This window comes from Carettochelys insculpta, chromosome 24, assembly GCF_033958435.1.
Source record: "Carettochelys insculpta isolate YL-2023 chromosome 24, ASM3395843v1, whole genome shotgun sequence".
NCBI classification, from domain to species: Eukaryota; Metazoa; Chordata; order Testudines; family Carettochelyidae; genus Carettochelys; species Carettochelys insculpta.
Genome location: NC_134160.1, coordinates 10,126,945 through 10,149,426, shown reverse-complemented (window position 1 = coordinate 10,149,426; position 22,482 = coordinate 10,126,945). Strand labels below are relative to the sequence as shown.

Sequence of the window (22,482 nt, the reverse complement as noted above, 5' to 3'; positions counted from 1 at the left end):
TGATTGCTGCTGCACATTCAGTGGATGATTTCAAAGAATAAAAGAAGGAAAATCCAGGGAACTATAGACTGGTCGGCCTTACCTCAGTACCTGGGAAAATAATGGAGGGGATCCTCAAGGAATCCATTTTGGAGCACTTGGAAGAGGGGAAAGTGATCAAAAGTAGTCAATATGGATTCACCAAGGGCAAATCCTGCCTGACCAGTTTGATTAGCTTCTACGATGAGGTAACTGGCTCTGTGGACACAGGGAAGTCAGTGGGTGTGATGTACGCTGACTTCAGTAAAGTTTCTGATACAGTCTCCCTCAACACTCTTGCCCATAAGTAAAGGAAGCATGGATTGGATACATGGGCTATAAGATGGATAGAAAGCTGGCTTGATGGTTGGGCCCAAACGGTAGTGGTCAATGGTTCAATATGTGGATGGCAGTCCATTTCAAGTGGAGTGCCCCAAGGCTCAGTTCTGGGGCCGGTGTTGTTCAACATCTTTATTAATGACCTAGATGAGGGACTGGATTGTGCCCTCAGCAAATTTGCAGATGATATCAAGCTAGGGGAAAGATAGATATGTTGGAGGGTAGAGATAGGATCCAGAGTGACCTGGATAAAGTGGAGGATTGGGCCAATAGAAATCTGATGCAGTTCAACAAGGAGGAGTGTTAAGTCCTGCACCTGGGATGGAAGAATCCCAAGCATTGTTATAGGCTAGGGCCCGACTGGCTAAGCAGCTGTACAGCAGAAAGGGACCTAGGGATTATAGTGGATGAAAGGCTGGAAATGAGTAAACTGAGTGCCCTTGTAGCCAAGGCGGCCAATGGCATACTGGGGTGCATTAGGAGGAGCATTTCGAGCAGATCTAGAGAGGTTGTTGCTCCCTCTATTTGGCACTGGTGAGGCCACATCTGCAGTATTGCATCCAGTTTTGGGCCCCCCCCCCCTACAGAAAGGACATGGATGTGCTGGAGCAGGTTCAGCGGAGGGCAATGAAAATGATTAAGGAGCTGGAGCACATGACCTATGAGGAAGGGCTGAGGGATTGGGTTTATTTTGTTTGCAGAAGAGAAGACTGAGGGGTGATTTAATAGCAGCCTTCAACATGCTGAAGGGGAGCTCTAAAAACGATGGAGAGAAACTGTTCTCAGTGGTGACAGACAGCAGAACAAGTGGTAGTGGTCTGAAGTTACAGAAGGAGAGGAGTAGGTTGGATATTAGAAAAAAACTTCTTCACCAGGAGGGTGGTGAAACACTGGAATGTGCTGCCTAGGGAGGTCGTGACATCTCCATCCCTGGAGGTTAAGTTCCAGCTTGTCATAGTCATGGCTGGGATGACTTCATTGGGGTTGTGCCTGCTTGGGGCAGGGGGCTGGACTTGTTGACCTCTTGAGGTCCCTTCCAGCTCTGTGATTCTGTAAGTCTATGACTAATTCACGACTCCAAGAGCGCTTTCTTGAGAGGTAACAGCCCATTTAGATCCCATTATTTTATATGTATAGTTGGGATTATGTTTTCCAAAGTGCATTACTTTGCATTTATAAACACTGAATTTCATTTGCCATTTTGTTGCCCTGTCAACCAGTTTTGTAAGATCCTTTTTGTAGCTCTTCGTAGTCTGCTTGAGTAGACTATCTTAAGCAGTTTTATATTATCTGCAAAATTTTGCCACCTGTTTACCATCTTTTTCCAGATCATTTATGAGTATCTTGAATAGTATTGGTCCTAGTGCAGACCCCTGGGGACATGTCTATTTATCCTTCTCCATTATAAAAGCTGATAATTTATTTTAACCCCTTGTTTCCTATTTTTTAACCAGTTACCAATCCATGACTGGATCCACCTCTTATCCCACGTAAGTATACTATGTTTAAGAGCCTTTGGTAACAGACCTTTCTGAAAATCTAAGTACACTAAGATTCACTGGCTCCCCTTTGTCCACATGCTTGTTGACTTCCTCAAAGAATTCTAGCAGAACAGTGAAGCAAGATTTCCCTTTACAAAACGAATTGTATCCATCTATGTGTCTGACAGTTTGCCTGGCATTGAAGTCAGACTTACCAGTCTGTAATTGCCAGGATTGCTTCAGGGGCCCTTTTTAAAAATTAGCATCAAATTAGCTATTCTCCAGTCATTTGGTAAGAAGCTGATTTAAATGATTGTTACAAATGTAAGTTAATAGTTCTGTAATTTCACATTTGAGTTCCTGCAGAATTCTTAGAATCATAGAACGCCAGGACTGGATGGGACACTGAGAGGTCATCGTGTCCAGCCCCCTGCCCTCATGGCAGGACCAACTACTGTCTAGACCATCCCTGACAGACACTTATCTAACCTGTTCTTAAATATCTCCACAGATGGAGACTCCACAACCTCACTAGGCAATTTATATTCTAGTGTTTGACCACCCTGACAGTTAGGAACTTTTTCCTAATGTCCAAACTAAACCTCCTTTGCTGCAGTTTAAGCCCATTGCTTCTTGTTCTATCCTCAGAGGCCAAGAACAAGAAGTTTTCTCCCTCCTCCTTATGACACCCTTTTGGATACCTGAAAACCGCTATGGTGTCCCCCCCCTTAATCTTATTTTTTCCAAACTAAACAAGCCCAATTCTTTCAGCCTTTCTAAGTCAAGTTCTCTAGACCTTTGATCATTCTTCTTGCTCTTTTCTGGCCCCTTTCCAATTTCTCCACATCCTTCTTGAAATGCGGCACCCAGAACTGGACACAATACTCCAGCTGGGGCCTAACCAGCGCACAGCAGAGCGGAAGAATGACTTCTCGTGTCTTGTTCACAACACACCTTAATGCATCCCAGAATCACATTTGCTTTTTTTGCAACAGCATCACACTGTTGACTCATATTTAACTTGTAGTCCACTATAACCCCTGGATCCCTTTCTGCCGTACTCCTTCCTAGACAGTAGCTTCCCATTCTGTATGCGTGAAACTGACTGTTCCTTTCTAAGTGGAACACTTTGCATTTGTCTTTTTTAAACTTCATCCCGTTTACTTCGGACCACTTCTCCAATTTGTCCAGATCATTTTGACCCTATCCTCCAAAGCAGTTGCAACCCCTCCTAGCTTGGTATCATCTGCAAACTTAATAAGTGTACTGTCTATGCCAATATCTAAATCGTTGATGAAGATATTGAACAGAACCGTTCCCAATACAGACCCCTGTGGAACCCCACTTGTTATACCTTTCCAGCAGGATTGAGAACCATTAATAACTACTCTCTGAGTATGGTTATCCAGCCAGTTTTGCACCCACCTTATAGTAGGCCCATCTTAGTTGTATTTGCCTAGTTTATTGATATGAATATCATATGAGATTGCATCAAATGCCTTCCTAAGATTTAGGTATACCACATCCACTGCTTTTCCCTTACCCACAAGGCTCATTATCCTATCAGAGAAAGCTATCAGATTGGTTTGACATGATTTGTTCTTTGCAAATCTATGCTGGCTGTTCCCTATCAGTTTACCACCTTCCAAGTGTTTGCAGATGATTTCCTTAATTACTCATTCCATTTTCTTTCCTGGCACATAAGTTAAACTGATGGTCTGTAGTTTCCTGCATTGTTCTTATTCCCCTTTTTATAGATGGGCGCTATATTTGCCTTTTTCTAGTCTTCTGGAATCTCTCCTGTCTCCCATGATTTTCCAAAGATGATAGCTAATGGTTCAGATACCTCCTCCATCAGCTCCTTGGGTATCCTGGGATGCATTTCATCAGGCCCTGGTGACTTGCAGACATCTAACTTTCCTAAGTGATTTTTAAGTTTTTTTTTTTTTATTTTATCTTCTAACCCTACCCCTTTCCCACTAGCATTCCCTATGTCAGGCATTCCTTCCTCAGACTTCTCAGTGAAGACCGAAACAAGGAAATCTTAATCATCTCTGCCATTTCCAAGCTTCCCCTTACTGTTTCTCCCTCCTCACCGAGCAACAGGCCTACCCTATCCTTGGTCTTCCTCTCGCTTTTAATGTATTTATAAAAAGCCTTCTTGCTTCCCTTTATACCTGTAGCTAATTTGAGCTCATTTTGTGCCTTTGCCTTTCTAATCTTGCCCCTGCATTCCTGTGTTGTTTGCCTATATTCATCCTTCATAATTTGTCCTAGTCTCCATTTTTTATATGATTCCTTTTTTATTTTGAGATCACACATGATACCCTGGTTAAGCCAAGGCAGTCTTTTGCCGTATTTTCTATCTTTCCTACGCAGATGAATAGCTTGCTTTTGGGCCCTTAATAACGTCCCTTTGATAAACTGCCAACTCTCCTCCGTTGTTTTTCCCCCTCAGTCTTGCTTCCCACAGGACCTTACCTACCAGCGCTCTGAGTTTACCAAAATCCACCTTCCTGAAATCCATCGTCTCTATTTTGCTGTTCTCCATCCTACCCTTCCTTAAAATTGTGAACTCTATGATTTCATGATCACTTTCACCCAAGCTGCCTTCCACTTTCAGATTCTCAATCAGTTCCTCCCTTTTCATTAAAATCAAATCTAGGACAGCTTCCCCCGGTAGGTTTTTCAACCTTCTGAAATAAAAAGTTGTCTCCAATGCAGTCCAAGAACTTATTGGATAGTCTGTGTGTCGCTGTGTTAGTTTCCCAACATACATCTGAATAGTTGAAGTCCCCCATCACCACCAAATCCTGGGCCCTGGATGATTTTGTTAGTTGTTTAAAAAAAGCCTCATCCACCTCTTCCATCTGGGTAGGTGGCCTGTAGTAGACTCCTAGCAGGACATCACCATTGTTTTTTACCCCTTTTAGCTTAATCCAGAGGCTCTCAACACACCTGTTTCTTATGTCCATCTCCACCTCAGTCCAAGTGTGTACATTTTTAATATACAAGGTAACATGTCCTCCCTTTTTCCTGTCTATCCTTCCTGAGCAAGCTGTACCTTTCCATACCAACATTCCTATCGTGTACTATCCCACCAGGTTTCCATAATGCCAACAATGTCATAGTTGTATTTATTTATTAGCATTTCCAGTTCTTCCTGCTTACCTCTACTTCTTGCATTTGTATATAGGCATCTAAGATATTGATTTGATCTTGCCTCCCAGTTTTGCCCTTGGGTGACTACCATCTGTTCCTGATGACTTATTACTGTATAATTTATCAGTTTGTTCTAAAACCCGCTCTAATGACACCTCAACTTGGAAACAGACTGAGCTGCCACGTCTTTCACATATAAGTCACGTCAGACTGTAATCGCTTTTGATCGCTGAACTGATCCAAATTTCAAAGTGTCCTGGCTTTGACAGAGATGTATAGAAGAAATGGAGGATCATCCTGCTAAACACATCCTGCGACCTAGATAATTTAACAATGGCAACGGCTATAGGGAATATGGCTACAGGGAATAATGCTGCAAAAGAAACACTTGGAAATTAATTTAAAGTGCATGAGGATACAGCCTTCTCTGGTACACCAGGCAGCAGGAGTAACATAGGCTGAACCAACAATTTCCTGCCAGGTAGTTTGAGTCACATCTCTACTGTTATTGTGGTTGCTATTTCTGGCAGTTTGTTTCAGACAACCAGAGGGATCCTAAAACTGCAACAGGTCTAGCTCAGGTTTATTCTGATTTATTTGGAGTTTTTAATTTAGTCTACCAGCCTTAATCTTTATTCTTATTTACTGATGCAAGGTCTATTTACAGATGTCAGCAAAATCTTCATGTAGGGAAGGCAAAGCTTAAATACTTAAGACACAATTGTCTTCTATAGGCTCAAAAACATGGACCCAATTCCCCAAGCAGATCTTTGCACAGATCTCTGCAGAATTCAATTGACTTTTGTGGCAGCAGGCAGGATCCTGTGACTGTTTTGGAAATCTCACTATAGCCTCTTCCATTAGCTGGAGGGTTTCAAAGCATGTTTGTTTTTTAAAAGTCTCATTGCCAACCATGATTGCTACATTAGCCCGTGAGGGATGTTAAGTATGTTCCAGAATGCAGGCATACTTACTTCTTAGTTCCTTTAAGTGAGGTTGAGAGGCGACAACTGCAGTACCTTAGAGGAATCTTGCAAACTGGCAGTTATGGCCTGTTGCAAGCAGGATTTGAAGCAAGGTGTCCAGCTTCAAAGAGCTACTGTCAAAGGAGGATTGCGAACCACATGTGAGAGCATAAGGGCAGGTCTACACTAGGGGAGAAAGTTGATCAAAGATATGCAATTCCAGCTGCGAGAAGAGCGTGACTGGAGTTGATGTACCTTAGAGGTCAATCTCCTCCACCATCCCCCACAGTGGAAGGGTGACAGAAGAAACTCTACTGTCAACTTCCCTTACTCCTTGCAACTGCATGGAGTACCAGGTTCGACAGGGATGCCCTCAGCATTCTGTTTAGAGCAGCTCTACCAGACATGCCACACTGAATGCCAGAAGATTAATCTCCACACCGTTGATGCTGTGATCAGTGTAGCCTTATCCTTAGTGTAACGTACAATACTCTAAATCGCTAACTGGCCATGTATGTGTAGTATACTTATATACTGTAAAACCAGAAGTCTCAGGGGACAAAAGTGCATCCACATGGCAAACAGCTGAATAGACACTGAGGCTCAGGATGGAACTTGGGCCCTGAAGGCACTTAAAGCACTGAAGCACGAGCCCTGTCTCTCTACAGCATGGCTTCCCAATGGGGGGTGTGCAGAAATTCCAGGGGGGTGCAAGGCAACCCAGCCCCTCATCACTTCCCCCCACCTAAAGAAAGAGTCAGTCTTTGCTTCTGGCTCTCAGCCCCTGCCATTTTACATGGGTGACCTGGTGCAGCCGCTATAAAAAGTGGACAACTGGTGAAGGCCCACGTGCAAAGGTGAATGAGTGTGGGTTGAGGTGGGGAGGAGGAGGATGTCAGATGGGGGGGCTGGGGTGCTTGGCTCAGGTAAGCAGGATGGGGTAAGAATTGGGGGTTGGCAGTGGCTGGCTGTGGGGGAGAGGCGGGGCTCGGGTGGGTGGCTCACGGGGTTTGCAGGGCTCAGGCAGCTGGTAAGCTTGCAGGACTTATGGGACTTGGGCAGCTGGCCATGGCATTGCAGGGCTCAGGCTGGTGGGTGGGCAGCTGGCCCTGGCAGTGTGGGACTCAGGTGGCTTGGGCTAGCAGCTGGCCGACCAGCCCTGGTACTGTCGGGCTTGGGGGCAGCTCAGGCTGGCGGGCGGTCAGCGGGCCCAGGCAGCGTGGGCCTTGGGCAGGTGGCTGGCCTGCTGATGGGCAGGCAGATGGCTGGCCCTGGCCATGAGGGGCTTGGGTAGGTGGCTCTGGCAGTGCAGGTCTGAGTCGGGTGGGTGGCTAGCATGGGCAGCTCTGGCAGCACCAGGCACAAGAAAAACTATTTGTTCTTATTTTTAATTTTAAATAACATTTTTATATCAAGTTTGTGTTTATTTTAAATTATGAATTGGATTTTTTGTTAAAAGGGGGATTGGATGATGGTAAAGGGGGTGGGGGGGCGTGAGGGTTTCTCAAAAACCAAAAGGGATCATGATGCCGAAAAGTTTGGGACCCACTGCTCTACAGCCAGGCCCTGAGACTCACTGCCATGGCTTTCTGTGTAGATGTGTCCCCAAAGTTTTCATCTAGTCAGAAGCTTGGATAGCTGGAGCCTATCACATTTACAATTAGCTTAAAACAGAATTAGCTAAAACCAGTACAGATTGAACCTCTCTTATCTGGCACCCTTGGGACGTGACCAGTGCCAGATGAATTTGCCAAATCACAGGAGATCAGTATTGACTAGCAGCATTACGAACACCTTTACTGCTTACAGGGCTCTTAGAAGTCATTTAGGAGCAAATTACAGCTAAATAATAGCAAAGAACACTGAGAGCCAGGACTGGTGGCTGTAAACAAAACTTTATGGGACTAGGGGAAACTTAGCCTGATGACCACTTATCATGGTTGTGGCCAACTAAAATCATGGCAGATTACAGATATTGCCACATGAGAGAGGTTCAACCTGTAGTGCTTTATCCTTCTTTGTGCTTTCTTTTTAAATATCTCAAAGAGCTTCACACATTCATGAATTAAGCGTCACAATGAGAGCAGGAAGCAGCACTGTCTTCATTTTAAGACACAGTAAAATCAGGGCATAAAGAGGAAGTGACTTTCTCCACAATACAGTAAGTCAGCAGCAGAACTTTAAATAGAAATCAGGTCAGAGTCACTCTGCCCTGCTCTAACCAAAGGGCAAACACTCCCCTAATGTGTAAGGAAGTAGATAGGGGCCGTGTCTACACTAGCCTCAAACTTCAAAATGGCCATTTGCGTGGCCATTTCGAAGTTTGGGGCTAGTGTAAATGTAGCCAGGAACATTAATTTCCTTCCCTCTATGTCCAACTCCCCATGACAGAACTCGCCAAGCTGCAGGCTCTATCTCACTGACTCTTGAGAGCCTTTGAGTTGTAGCGCTCTAGTTTAGTCAATGAGTATCAACCTTCCCTAGGGACCTCTCCAGCCAACTCTTTTGTGACTCCACTCATTCTCTATGATGCAGAAAGGGCTTGCCCAGGTGCTCCTGCAGAAAGAAGAGCTCATTAGGAAGAATTCTCACTATAAGCTAGAGAATGCTTCATTGAGTTTCTCCAGCTCCCATCAACTATAATCTACTTAAATTTAAACAAAGCAAAAAGAAGTAATGTAGCACTTTAAAGACTAACAAAATAATTTATTAGGCGATGAGCTTTCATGGACAGACCCATTTCTTCAGATCATAGCGTTACCAGAACAGACTCTATATATAAAGGACAGAGGTCCAAAAATTATCAAGGTTGACAAATGACAAAAATGGTTATCAACACTGGCAAATCACAAGAGCAGAGGGATGCTCGGTGGGCGAGGGGCATTGTGGTGTGGGGAAGTTAAAGAGTTAGATAAAACATCAAAGTACATAAAAGAGTCCTTATAGTAGGTCAGCGGTCCAATTGCTGGTAACTGGGGACAGGGACAGATAATTGCTGTCCCTGTTCAAACCACGTTAATGTGTTGAATTTGAACATGAATGTTAGTTCTGAGCATTCTCTGAAGATGGTTGGTGAAGTCCCTTTTCAGTAGAACATATACTTTCAGGTCTTTAACAGAACAGCCCACTCCATTAAGTTTTTGGCTAGTGTAGATGTAGCCTTTATGTTCTACTGAAAAGGGACTTTACCAACAATCTACACAGGAAATGCTCAGAATTAACATTCATATTCAAATTCAACACGTTAACACGTGCTTTGACCAGGGACAGCAATTATCTGACCCATTATAAGGGCTCTTTTACATCCTTTGATGTAACTCTTAACTTCCCCACACCACAACACCTCCCCCTCACCCCCACCAACTATTCCTCTGCTCTTGTGATCTGCCAGTGTTGATAGCCATTTTTCTGATTTGTCAACCTTGATAACAATTTTTGGAGCTCTGTGCTTTATATATGGAGTCTGTTCTGGAAAGGCTATGATCTGAAGAAGTGGGTCTGTCCCACGAAAGCTCTTCACCTAATAAAGTATTTTGTTAGTCTTTAAAGTGCTACATGACTGCTTTTTTGTTTTATAGAATACAGACTAACACGGCTATCTCTGTGTCAGACCTAGAACTAATTTCAGTGGACAATTCTGGTAAAGTGCTTCACAGAAGGCATAAAAATAAAATGATAACCTCAACCCAAAGAGTTTACAGGTTAGATTATAGCGTCATACAACCAGTCATAACAAAGGAAGGAGGAAAGATGAGATTTACAGCTGTAAGAACACCGAGTCACACACACATACTGGGGGGTCTGTACACCTTTGGAACTTAAAAAAAACACAGACAGGAGCATCAGCTCACTTATGTCAAGTTTAGAAAAGAGTTTATATTCTGAGCCAAGATTCTCTTCTCATTAGCTGGTCCATCACAAACACATATTGTCAAATGTTAAGTCCAAGGCAGGAAGTTGCAATGTAGGATCAGTCCCAGCAGCCAGTAGGACAGGAAGTATCCCAGAATGCATTTGGTGAGAGGGGAACTTATTCTCCAGTTCAGCAATAATTTCAGGATGGGGTTTTCAGAAATTCCTTTTCTGAAAAATCCAGGAACAGAGCTGTCTACAGTGGGCTTCTCAGAGAGGGATGCTTCAGTCTGGATGGCAGCTCCTTCTTTCCACAACAAAGGTTCATATTGCAAGAGCAGATGAGCACAGAACCAGTACAAGACTGGGCTAGAAGACCCTAGGAACCTGGTTGTAACCTGAAAACAAGGGGGGAAAAAAAGCATATTAACTACATGCCTGCAACTCTAAGTAACCCTAAATCTGAGGAATGAAAGGTACAATCCGCACCAGACTATTGACAAACTGCAGTGAAAAATAACCCCACGTACTGTGGTAGAATTTATTAAAAATTCATACGAAAAAAATGGCTGTCAAGTCCAGGTTATATTTATAAAAGATGTCTGAAAGCAGCAAACTAACCTCCCGGTGACAGATAAACACTGCAACAGTTTACTTGCCACAGTCATGCAGAAATCTGGTCCATAATCCCTTCAGGGCTCTGTTCCCAAACAGATCTACGTTGAAGACTTGAATCTTGCTGTCTTCAGCAAGCAAAATGAGAGATCTAGACTCCAAAAAAGAAGACTACTATTTTACATCTACGAAGAGCCTTCCATCCAGAAGGATCTCAAAGCACTTTACAAATGCTATGCATGAGGCATCACTAAACCACAACCATCTCTGCGAAGGATAACAGCTGCCAGCTGGTACACAGCATTCGGCAGAACAGCATGTGGAGGGGAAACAATGGCCTAAAACAAACTCCCTTTGCTCTTCTGGAAAAAAGTTAGTGCAATATATTACCTCACCTCACTAATATCCTGGGACCACATGGCTACAAGTACACTGCACACAACTTCTAGAAAGTGACAAGGACTCCAATGTGCTAAACTGGCTGCCATTCAGTGTCTCCTGGGAATGACAAAGGCATCCTCTCTAGCATGTACATCCTGTAACTCTCCCAAACCTTGAAGGGTCTACAGTATTTGGTAGGACAGACTTACTGAGTGTCGAGAAATTCAGAGCCATTCTCCACCAAATTAATTGGAGATACACATCTCCTAGAACTGGAAGGGACCTCAGGAGGTCCCCTGCCCTCTTGCCCCCAATCGCTAAATGCCCTCCTCAAGGATTGAACTCACAACTTTAGCAGGCCAATGTTCAAACCACTGAGCTGTCCCTCCCACCCGCAATAAAATAGTGACATTCAGCTTCAGGCCTTACCACAGCATCTCCATGTCCGCATTCTCACAGGATAACTATAGACCCATCTTTAGGTCTACCTGTGACCAGTTCTTACAACTGTATAGCCAAAAGGCTTCCAATCAGCTAGTTCAACCACTATGCCTCCCCTTTTTCCACTAATCCCCGCCTGCTCAACACACATGAACATTTACATCCACACGTCTGCTGGGGACCTGCCACGGCAGTGTCAGAGACTGGAAAGGTTATTTAATCGGATTCCAAGTGATATGGGACAGATTCGGAAGGAGGAGTCCTGCTCAGTCACTGCGAGGCAGGGAAGAGAGACAGTCAAGACCTCTTCCACTTGAGTATTAATGCTTCATGACCTCCATCTGGGAGTTTTGGAATTGTCAGCTTTTTACTTCTACTACATATGTATTAGGTGGTCCTGAAATACTTCTAGAGACTGGTACGAGGTTACAGAGCCTTTCACTTGCAGATCACTTGCAGTACAAATCCAGCTCAAGGAGGTAGTGGGCCAAAAAGTCTTTACCCTTTGACAACTGGTTAGCATCACTTGGCTGCTCTGTTGATAAGCAGGTTAGAAATACCACCCATTAGAATTGGACAAAGTGAACAAGCTAGTAGATGCTAGAGGACAACTGTCCCCATCATACAACACCTAATGGTCCAGAGAAACTGAACCAGTCACCTCGGATATGGAGATAGTTCCTAGAGACCCGGAGGAGATGTGCTGAGAGAGAAGCTTGCTCTACCTCAACCTCATTCTGTGGTGAGATAACTTCAGGCTCCACGGCTGCCAATTTACCCCCTCATCCCAGCATCACATTCCTTTGAAGAGATCACTGCCATCAGCTGCTGCAAATGTCTCACCTGCACATGCATGCAGAGGATTCCAAAGGCCAGAAGAGCTGTGGCATGGACCACGTAAACAAAGACACTGGAGCTGCGAAATCCATCCTCTGGCTTATCAGTGTCCTTTCCTTTCCCGCCTTTGTTCTTTCTTCTCACTAGGCCAAGCATTAAGCAGTACTGGGGATTTGCAGTGAGGTAAAACCAGGTAGCCCAAGAGCCCAGCACAGTAACTGGTGCAGCTAGAAGGAAGTTGGGTATCTGTTTAGGCTCAAAGTACCTTAGAAAGCCCACATTCCAGTAAACATCTTGAATGTAAGAATAGGCCAAGGGGAGCTCCTGGAAGCACCATGCAGGTTTCACCCCGTTCATGGCTGCTAGACGATACCCTTTATCCGCAGCCAGCTGCAAGAGTGGCCTGGGAACAGCATGTTCAGAGCTGGCCTCAGGACTGCAGAATCTCAAGTAGGCATAAAACTGAAACAAAGCAAAAGGGAAAAAGACCCCAGACGACAACAGAAACACGGAAGCTGCAAAGCGCAGGAGTTGTCTCCAGACATGAGGCAGCTTCATTACAGGCCCTGCCTGGAGTTGGAAGGCCAGGTCTTTGCTCTGGGAATAGATGAGGAAGCCAGCATTGACCACCCCATTGGAGCGCACACCAGCAGCAAGGGAGAAGAGCAGTCCACTGGCCCAGCTCCGCCCCTTCTCCAGCTGCAGCGTGGCAGCGAACACAAGGAAGGCAAACATGCTTTCTGAGTAAGCAGCCGTCATGAACACGTTGGCAGGGGTAAGGCAGAAGAGGGCAGCAGAGAAAAAGGCCATGCGGCGACTCTGCAGCACCACACCCCCTAGGTCATAGAGGACAGCAGCTGCCAGGACAGAGAAAACAGCATTCAAAAGCACTGCCGACAGGAGCAGGCGGCTCCGTAAGCACAGCAGCCCTTGCAGGGGCCACATCGTGACCTCTGCCACCACTCGCACACTGAGTGGGTACACTGGGAAGAAGGCGAAGTTGTGCTCGTACAGATAACCATGCTCAGCTATGAACAGGAAGTGCTCTGCATCCCAGCGTGACAAGCCTCCCAGCAGCCATTCCAACCACTGGTCCCAGAGGCTGGGCTTTGCCAGGCGGGGTGGAGAGAAGGCATCTGCTGCATGATCTGGGATCAAGAAGTTAAAGATGGCCTGGAAGAGAGAAGGAGAGAACTGAAACTAATTAAGCAGCCTATCTTTCCAGCACTGAAGACACTCAATGGGAGTCCCAAGCAGGAGGAAACCTCCACAGATTCAAAGTGGGGAAACTCCAGGAAGGAAGCATAACTGGGAGCTAAGAAGAGCAGGTGTGTTCTTAACTCGGGTTAGCGGCTCAAGTTCCAGGCCAGGCTCCCCGTGGGCTGTAGGTCAAGACGCAGAGTAACCACGTCTTCACTGCTCTTTTAGCCCAAGTTAGCAAATGTTGGTTAATTTCTGGGTTAAAATATTTTTTTTTGTTAGTGCTCAAACCTTGAGTATAAGGAAAAGCTTCCAGGTGGTGAGACCTGTAAGACTACACCATAGACTCTCAAATCATATGGAACACTCAAATCTGGATCAGATAGTGCTCTGAAAAATCTGCTGAGAAAAATCCAAATCCTGCATTAACCTCTGTGATGCAAGAGGTAGGAAATGGAGCATAACTAGTAGGCCTTTTCTTTCTGCTTCGGTTGTGACTCTGTAGCTAGCTATGAAGCACTTTTTACTCACTCCTGTAGGAGAACACCTCTAACACTGTATGTATCGTGCATGTACTTTTATAGCAACTTCCACCTAAACCTCTCCAACTGCTTTACAATTATTGTTTCACAACACTGCTCCCATCCTTGTGAGACAGATTTTTTTTTAAACAAGCACAGATGGGGGAGGTGATGTCTTACCTATGTCTCACAGAGAGTTAATATAGTGCCCAGACCCCTTCCAAACACTAGATCCCATTCCCGTTATCTCTGCTGCTTAGCATGCTGCTGCAGGAATCAACAAAAGTGTCCCTGGACCTTCCAAAAAGAAAAGTGAACGGAACTCCCAACAAAGCACTTCCTTTGTGAGTTTGCGGCATTCACCATGTTTCAAAAGAAGAGTGGAAAACAGAAAGCTCAAGATGTTAAGGTCTGAATTTTAAAGCACTCTAATACTCAGCCACATGAAAGTTATGCAGTTGACTGAGCAGTCACATGGCTTAAAACATGGAATTAGAGGTGTCTCTTGTAGAATCGTCAGTGCTGGCACTGACAGGGGAAAGAGATCAGAAAAGGAAGGGCTCCATTGAACAAACTAGTCAAAAAAATAAATGCTCATGCTCTACAGTGAAACCCACATCGGCAGGAAACTGGCTGGCTTGGGAGACTGCTTGTCAGCTATGGCCTGCTCAAATCCAACCCAAGCCAGTAGAGACCAAAAGTTGTTACTATCTGTGGGCTGTTTGGTAGTGCTCAGTCTTTTTCACAGTTGGACTAGTTTCACTTCACAAAAGCCAGAACAGCTGCGTTTCTTGTTGATAGTCTCAGCAGACACACTTAGGAGAGAAAAAGCCACGAGCACTGAGAGGTTCTCATGTCTAGAGACGGCACTGCAAGGGTTGAGATGGGGGAACTGTTTGTGTGGGAGCACTGATGTATCTGTTTTGTGGATAAAGAGGAGACTTCAGTTTACAGAATGGTCAATCCAGCACCTAGTAACAGCAATGAATTTGCAAAAAAGTGTTAATTTAAAAATAAATTAACTGTGTCAAACTTCTGTTTGACAGCAACATGACTCCCAAATGCTGCTCTGCATGAGAAGTCCCATTACAATCATGATAGCTCCCAATACACCCCACAGCAGAGGTACCTCTGGTATAGCATATTACATTTGTTACAATGTCTTCTGCTCATTAACAAGAGACTTGCCTGGAGCACAAGTGTCAGGGCTCTGCAACACACTGCAAACTGGATGACTTGTAGAACATAGGGGTCTCTTCTATTCATGAGTTTCATTATGACCTTGACAGTTGCCTCAGTGGGTTATACTGCTGCTTTCCACAGTGGAAATTTTCTCTCCAGCTTTCGAAACCTGAATTAAACACAAAGTTCAGCATGCAGAGAGGTATGTCAAACTTCAGCCATGTTTGTAAATTACAGATCTTTATTTACTGGCCAACACTGCTTTCTTCATGAGCCTCAGGCTGTAAAATTGAACAAGAACATTTCTTCTGGAAAAAGATCACAGTTCTGGCATGACTGCAGAACCTCCTTGTCTGACTGCACCAGGATACAGTGTATCAACAAAAATTAACTTTGAGAACCTCTGAAACCTGAATAACTGGAGATGGAGGGAGGTTACAACCCATATTCTTTCTCCAGTGCTCAATGGACAAGTACACCTATCAAAAACCACCATTACCACTGCTGCTCACCCTTGCTGGCTGTCTCCACAAACAAACCAACCATTCAAGCCCATTTCAGCAAAGCATTTAAGCACATGCTTCTGACCCAATGGGCCCTAAACACCTGCTTTGCTGAACAGGGATGGACTTAAGTACATGCGTACAACTAAGTCTCTGCTTAAGTCCTGTTGCTGAATTAATGCCTGAATGGGCCATGGAGAATGACTCATCCTCTCTCTTTGAAGGGGTGCTTCCAGAACAGGAGGGGAGAAAAAATGGTGACATGGGAATGCTCTCCATCCTGTATTTGTTCTGGTGAAGCAGAAAATAGGGTAGAACCCTCACAGTGTCTCACAATTACCATTTAAGTCCTCCACAGAACAAAGAAATCATTGTCTTGAAACAACAGTTACAGAACTCTGCTACCTTGCTGCTCTTTTAATGCTCTGGCCAAAGTCCCTGCTCACCAGAGTCAAGGCATCTGACCGATTTAAGAAATGACATATGAAGAGCACTACTCCTCAGACCTTAAGTGGGGGATTTATGTCACTTTAACATCTGGAGTGACACTTCCAGAGCAGATATAATCAGAACAGGTCCATGGGCATAGAAGGCAACTATGCAACCTCTAGACGTTCTCTAGGGGGTTTTAGGATCAGTTTTTCCTTGGCCCTCATAACTCTTAATGCTTTCTCACTTCAAGAATGGTAGATGCCAGGTTGCCTCGAAGGTCACACCCTTATCTCCACTCATTCATTGTATTGATTCAGTTTTCTATAATTCACATGAAGAATTCAAAACACCTTCCAAAATTCCATGAATTAGGCTCCAAAAACACCTGTGACATAAAGTGGCATAATCTTCATTTCACATAAGAACAGCTATACTGGGTCAGGCCAAAGGTCATCTAGCCCAGTATCCTGTCTGCCGACAGTAGCCAATGCCTGGTGCCCCAGAGGAGGTGAACCAAAGACAATGATCAAGCAATTTGTCTCCTGCCATCCATCTCCCGCCTTCGACAAAAGGCTCGGCACCATACCTTACCCCTTGCTAATAGCCATCTTTGGACCTAACCTCCAAACATTTATTGAGCTCTTTTTTAAACTCTGTTAGAGTCCTGGCCTTCACAGCATCCTCTGGTAAGGAGTTCCACAGGTTGACTGTGCACTGTGTGAAGAAAAACTTTCTTTTATTAGTTTTGAACCTGCTACCCATTAATTTCACTTGGTGTCCTCTAGTTCTTATATTATGGGAACAAGTAAATAAGTGGGCAAAACAAAGAAACAGAGGTAAAGGGAATCACCCAAGGACACTGAGCTGGCTTGTGGCAAAAGCCAGAAAAGAATCCAAATCTGCTGAATCCCACTTCTAGGCTTTACCCATTAGCCCTTGCTTCCTGTTTTCTCACACACTCAACTTTTGGTTTTGCTCATACGACCCTGTGCCTCCCAAACATTTAGAGCAGCAAAATAATTAACATGGGGGATACCCTACTGACCCACGAAGTTATAATTTATTCTGGAGGGAGACTTCAGCCCAGTTATACAATTTTGCATTCACAGCTGTAAATCCTATTAAAACAAATAAAATATCAGTGACAAAAAATGCCCATCACTTTGGATATTTAAAAAATCCTAAAGTGAATTCAGCAAAAAGGTTCAAATCACTCCGTAAAAAAGCCTGTACCTGTAAGAACACAGTACACCCTCTATCAGAAGGCGGGAAACCCCAGAAAAAACTGCAATCTACAACCACCATATTACAAGAGAACAAACTGCTGCATGGGTCTGGATGTCTTTACACAAGCATTGCCCACAGGATCACAAAAACACCAAGGTGGATAGAAAAGGCACAAGAAAATGTGAGTTTAAAAAAAAAAATCTTTATGGTGGAAAAGTCAAAACTTACGCAAAATTAAAGGTGGATTTCTATCAATGTTAAGTATTTTAAACCAGTTCTTGGTTTTGGACAGGAATTCCCTTTGCATCACCCCATTAATTATGCTATCAATAAGGGTATGAATCTCAATAAAAGAGATGTTAGATAAATCATCGGGTAACTTAAAGGGAATTACGAAAGGTCTGTAAAAATCTGTAGTGTTAACTGTCCACCACCATGGGGCAGTACACTCTTAACTTCCTTCCTCCATACGGTATGGTAATAAGATTCTGATAAAATTATAGGATTCCTAATAGCAAGCCCATTTCAGCATACATACTGAAAACACTTATAAACAATGATTAAGGCATCTCAGTATTTTTGCAATCTTACTTCAGATTAAAGGGTACAAAATTAAAAATGTACGTACAAGAATGTTTTTCTCACCAACATTGTAGATGAGTAAAAATTGCAGAAATCCAATTCACTTTTCACCATTTACACTGCTTACTGCTTGCATTTATACTAGCTTGGATAACAGAGAGCTTAATCACTTTCACATTTGTCTTTAATCAGCTTCACTTTCTGGTCTTCAGGCACAAGAGTAAAACATTTGGTTCCAACCACTGTCCTGTATTTCTTTACAAATATTTTCCTTTCAAATACAGTACTTGTTTTAAAAAAATATAATTTTGTCCCTCTAAAAGCTTATTTGTGCAAAATTTATGCACTGGGTGAAAAGTGAATATGATGATGTCCCTGAATTTGAAAGAACTGGCGCACTAGACCATAAACAGAGTTGTTTTAGTAGGTATAAATTCACTGAATTCAGAGCTGCACCTGCTTATAGCAAGTCTGAAAATGGTCCAATTAATTTTGCACACACTGGTGTGTCCTTTTCTAGCATACATTTTTCAAGTTTTTCTGGCAATCCCAATCACAATAAGGCTGGGTCTACACCATCAAGTTCTTTCGGAAAATCTGTCCCTTTTTCAAAAGAACACATGAAGCATCTTTGCACAAAACGCACTCATTTGATATGAAATCGAAACAATGTGGCTTTTCTTCTGGAAGCCCTGTTCTGCTCCCAGCTCAGGAAGAGCACTTTCCTTTGAAAGCTTCTTTCAAAAAAAAGCACACAGACATTTTGCAGGCCCTTTTTCCATAAGAGCACATCCTCATAGCATTGGATTTTTGAAGCCCTGGCCCAATCTTTTGAAAGAGCAGAGGCTGTGTAGACACTATTGAAAGAGCAGATCGACCTTTCAATCCACTTTTTTGTGTGTGGATGTGCTCGTTCAAAATGTTTTTTCAGAACAGATCTTCTGGAAGAACTTCTTTCAAAAGATTACTGTAGTGTAGATGTAGCCAATGAGATGTAGCTATACTCCAAAAATCACTTTACAAAAATAATTTGTATCAAACTAAATAACTCTTATTTTTGTTTGTGGACTCAAAACATTATTTTGCTGTTTCTTTCAGATGGCTGAAACTGACAAAGCTTGCACCTGGCGTTTAAATTAAAATGGTAAAAATTAAAACAATTATTCCTCCTCATTTGAGAGATAAACCCTCCAGCAGAGGTTAGATCACTGTGGACGTCCTGAATAGGAACATTTTCAAGGTTGGTAGACAATTACTTAAATAGCTTGTGTGTTTAGTAATGGATTAATATTAAACGCTACAGAGTGCAAGCAGCACTATAGACACAGGAGTGCTTCAACCCCAAAACAGGCCATGTCAAAGCGTTTCCATTAAATATATTCATTTCTGTTGTAACAAGTCTTCCTAGCAGAACTGTTGACTAGAGCACTCTTCGGTATCTCATGATTTACTCAGATGATGTGTTTAGGCAGGGAGATTTAATCTTTTAATTGAATTTTTTTTAAATAAACTGACCCCTTTTGAAAGGGTCGATTTGAAGGCTCCTAATCCCGAGTTTAAAAAAAAAATCATAACACTCAACCAGTGCCACGAGATTTTTAAAATATATTAATCTCAGGGTCTGAACCTGACTTCTGAATGCTTAGCGGGAAGCCCCTAGTACTCATTTCTATATGTGCTTCTAGATGACCTTCAGCCTGAGATGAGTTCCTATTGGACACCATTTCCCACGACTTTTCACTTTCTTTGTCAGATTTCCGTGCAGCTACAGAACGCTCCAGGCATCCATTCCTCACAGGACTGAGAAGGTGGAGCAATCAGAGAACTAATTTCCATCTATTTCACTCCATCAGAATGACAAGATTTCAAACAGAAAAAGCCCAAAAACAAAAATCAATCCAGCAAACCATTTTTGAGTTTGAACTTTTAAAAACATTAATTGAGAAGGCTGAAAACATTCTGTAGATGCTTCACAAAAAACGTTTGTTGTGAGTGGCATTCAGGCAGCAACCTTGGATTACAAACAATCCTCCCCCCAGCTCTACCAGAATTTACAGTCATGTTAGCTGAAATGACGAAAATCCCACATATGGCCAGTCTCAGAGGAGAATACACAACACGAAGCACTTCATCCTGGAAGGAAAGGGCATTCCAAAAAGTGCGGAGTTGCAGCAGTTCTGAAGCCTGGATGCTGCTCTTAGTTCTTCTCACCCCTCCCCCACAGACCCCACACTAAGTTTTATTGGAGCCGCTTTCCCAGACTCCAGGCCCACTTGTTTGGAAGAACAATTTTAAACAGATTGTGAAGTGTCCAGCCAGCACATTCCTATTGCAAAGGCATCAGGCAGGATGTGCGAGTGTGAAGGATCTCAAGGTTGGGAAAGTCCCAGGGTGGGAAAGTCCCTACAGGGCTCTCTCCTCCCACTGCAAACTCAGAGATAGGATGGAGAACAAGATCTGGAGACTGCAAGGGGTCTCCAATTAAGGGAGAGCGGTTGGTACAGGACAAGCAGTAAATTGGGGGCAGGGGCAATGGGGCTCTGGAAAGGGATGGGCCAGACCACGAGCCAAGTCTCTCGGGGACCGGGTCTGGTGGGTTCTTGGTGTGGGTGGGAGGGAGCACAGAGCGTGTCCCTCTGGGATGGGGGTAAGGGACTTCTTAGCGGGGGGGAGCAGGGGAAAGTACCTCTGGGGTGGGGACTTGGAGGTTCTTGGAGCGGGGACACAGGGTGAGTACATCTGGGGCGGGGTGGGGAGTTCTTGGTGGGGCGGCCCTGGGGCTCCTGGCGAGGGAGGGGCACTAGGCCTGTCCCACGGGGGTTGGGGGAGGCTCTGGGTGGGAAGGGGACACAGAGTGAGTCCCTATGGGGCGGGGGTTGGGGGTTCTTGGTGGGAAGGGGCCGAGTCCAGGGCGAGTCCCTGGGGGCGGGAGGTTGGGACGGGCCCAGCGGGAACGTCCCCATGGCGCCAGGGGGAGGATTCAGGAAGTGCCCCCCGCCCCGCCCCGCCCCGCCCCGCGCTGTAAGGCGCTGCAGAGCCCCGGCCCCTCCCCCACCTGAGCACTCAGCGCGGGGCTCCCGCTCCGGCTCCATCCCGCCGTTACCAAGCTACCGCCCCCACACTTCCGCCTCGCAGCAAGCACTTCCGGAGGCATTCACCTCCCTGCGCCTGCGCTGTAGTAATCAGTGAAGGCGGCGCCCGTGCGTGAGGGATGGGCGGGCCAGGAAGATGCCGTCTTTGCTAAGGGCGGGTGGCCCCTCCCACCTCCCAGAGCGCACGCGGCTGCCCCACCTTCCCGGCCCCGGTGACCCTGCAGGCCGGCGCAGCAGCCCATAACGCGGGGGGTGGGGACTACAGGGGCGCTCCTGTCTCCCCAACAGCGCAGAGCCCCGGGGGGAGGGAGCGCGGCCCTGGACCCAACCGGGTGCGGGGGGCTGGGGTAAGAACGAGCCGCAGGTGAAACCTGGCGAGGTCCCAACAAGCTTTGTCCTCAGCCCGACTTTCCACCCACGTGGCAGAGCAATAGGGCGCCGCGCTCGGGCCGCGCCTGCGCTTTTTTTTGGGCGGGGGGGAGGGAAACGAGGGGACGGTGCCAAGCACAAGGCAGGATGAGCCCGACCGCCCCCTTTGCACGCCCCCGTGCTGGGTCAACGTCACTCACCTGTTGCACCAGAGCAGCTCCGCTGCGCCCCCGGCAGAGCCGTGCAATGGAGCTCATCGCTTCCCTGCCGACTGGGTGCAGTTTTACCCACAGTGGGCCGGGGAAAGCGGCCCCCTTTGACGGTAAACTCAGCTCCCTGCTCCTTAACAGACTCTTAAATAGGAAACAGTTCTCTGTCCCTAGGCCCCCAGGAGGCGTAGGGAATAGTGCAGGCAGCTGAAAGTCTAGAAAAGTCATTGTCGGATATGTTATCACAGCAGGAGGCAATGCATTTTCTAGTTCCACCTAATTTTATTCCTTCTAATCACTACTGCTCCAGAGACAGGTTATGCACAAGTTGTCTATCTGACAGTTCTCCCTCGCCCCCCCCCCCGCCAAAAAAAAACACCCTAGAAGAGGAATGAGACAAGCCCCTGCAAGATTTTTTCCAACGCATAGCTGAACAGCATGTCACAATTATTTACAATTTAGGTTGGCTAAAAATGCCTGGCAGGGCAAATGTCCACTACCACACCAGACTTGATTGCAAGGATATGGCAAAAAATCAGCTGTTTTGAAAGTAAGGAACTTGATTTGAGCAGACAGCCAGACACACTTATTCAGCAATAACTGGAATGCCAAATTAATGTCCGAAAGCTAAGTTTGGCCCCCTTTTGTCCACTTTGAGATCTTTCCCAGTTAGGAAGTTCACAGCACAAGCTAGCCAGAAGAACCTGGTTGCATGTGTGACTCACCCAGGTTAACATTTAACATACATCCACCTACACAAATATTTCCTCCTTTCTCCTACACCATACCTAATGCTTCTCATCACTCAAAACCTGGATCAACAGATTGAGGATACAAGATAGATGCAAATTATCCCCAAGATAAAACTACAAGGGCACTCTCCCTCTTAAGGTTTGTGGTACTTCAGTAGCCTGTTCTCATTTAACAAAACCATGTAAGAGATGCATCATAAAGTAGCAAGTAAGCTTGCCTTTTTTTTTTTTTTTTGTAGTTTATAAAGTCTTGGAAGGAGTCCCCTTGGCTAAGGTACTTTTTTGATATGCAGATGCTGTAATACCTGTTGGCAACTACCAG

At 45.0% G+C, this 22,482-nt stretch overlaps 1 protein-coding gene across 3 annotated transcripts; it reads right to left on the bottom strand.

Annotated features, from left to right (window-relative positions):
• Positions 1–9,520: 9,520 nt before the first annotated feature.
• PIGV (phosphatidylinositol glycan anchor biosynthesis class V) lies at positions 9,521–20,868 on the bottom strand. Of its 3 annotated transcripts, XR_012642407.1 has the most exons (5): positions 20,794–20,868; positions 15,001–15,163; positions 12,098–13,264; positions 10,477–10,583; positions 10,079–10,215 (listed from the first exon to the last, which is right to left on the bottom strand). XR_012642407.1 is itself a non-coding variant. In XM_074976135.1 (4 exons), exons 2-4 carry the CDS (start codon positions 15,085–15,087, stop codon positions 9,904–9,906), a joined length of 1,566 nt encoding a protein of 521 aa, XP_074832236.1. In that variant the 5' UTR covers positions 15,088–15,163; positions 20,794–20,868; the 3' UTR covers positions 9,521–9,903. The 3 variants fall into 3 exon arrangements, 2 of the variants coding, with proteins under 2 accessions (XP_074832236.1, XP_074832237.1); XM_074976135.1 differs by lacking the exon at positions 10,477–10,583 and having other exon boundaries at positions 9,521–10,215; XM_074976136.1 differs by lacking the exons at positions 10,477–10,583; positions 12,098–13,264 and having other exon boundaries at positions 9,524–10,215.
• Positions 20,869–22,482: the final 1,614 nt, after the last annotated feature.

Coding starts and splice junctions, on each gene's coding strand:
- PIGV (XM_074976135.1), bottom strand. CDS start 15,087: ATGAAACTCATGAATAGAAGAGACCCCTATGTTCTACAAGTCATCCAG. Junction 13,265..15,000: donor CCCTGACACTTGTGCTCCAG/GCAAGTCTCTTG, acceptor TCTCTCTTCCAG/GCCATCTTTAACTTCTTGAT. Junction 10,216..12,097: donor TCCTCTGCATGCATGTGCAG/GTGAGACATTTG, acceptor CCTTGTTTTCAG/GTTACAACCAGGTTCCTAGG.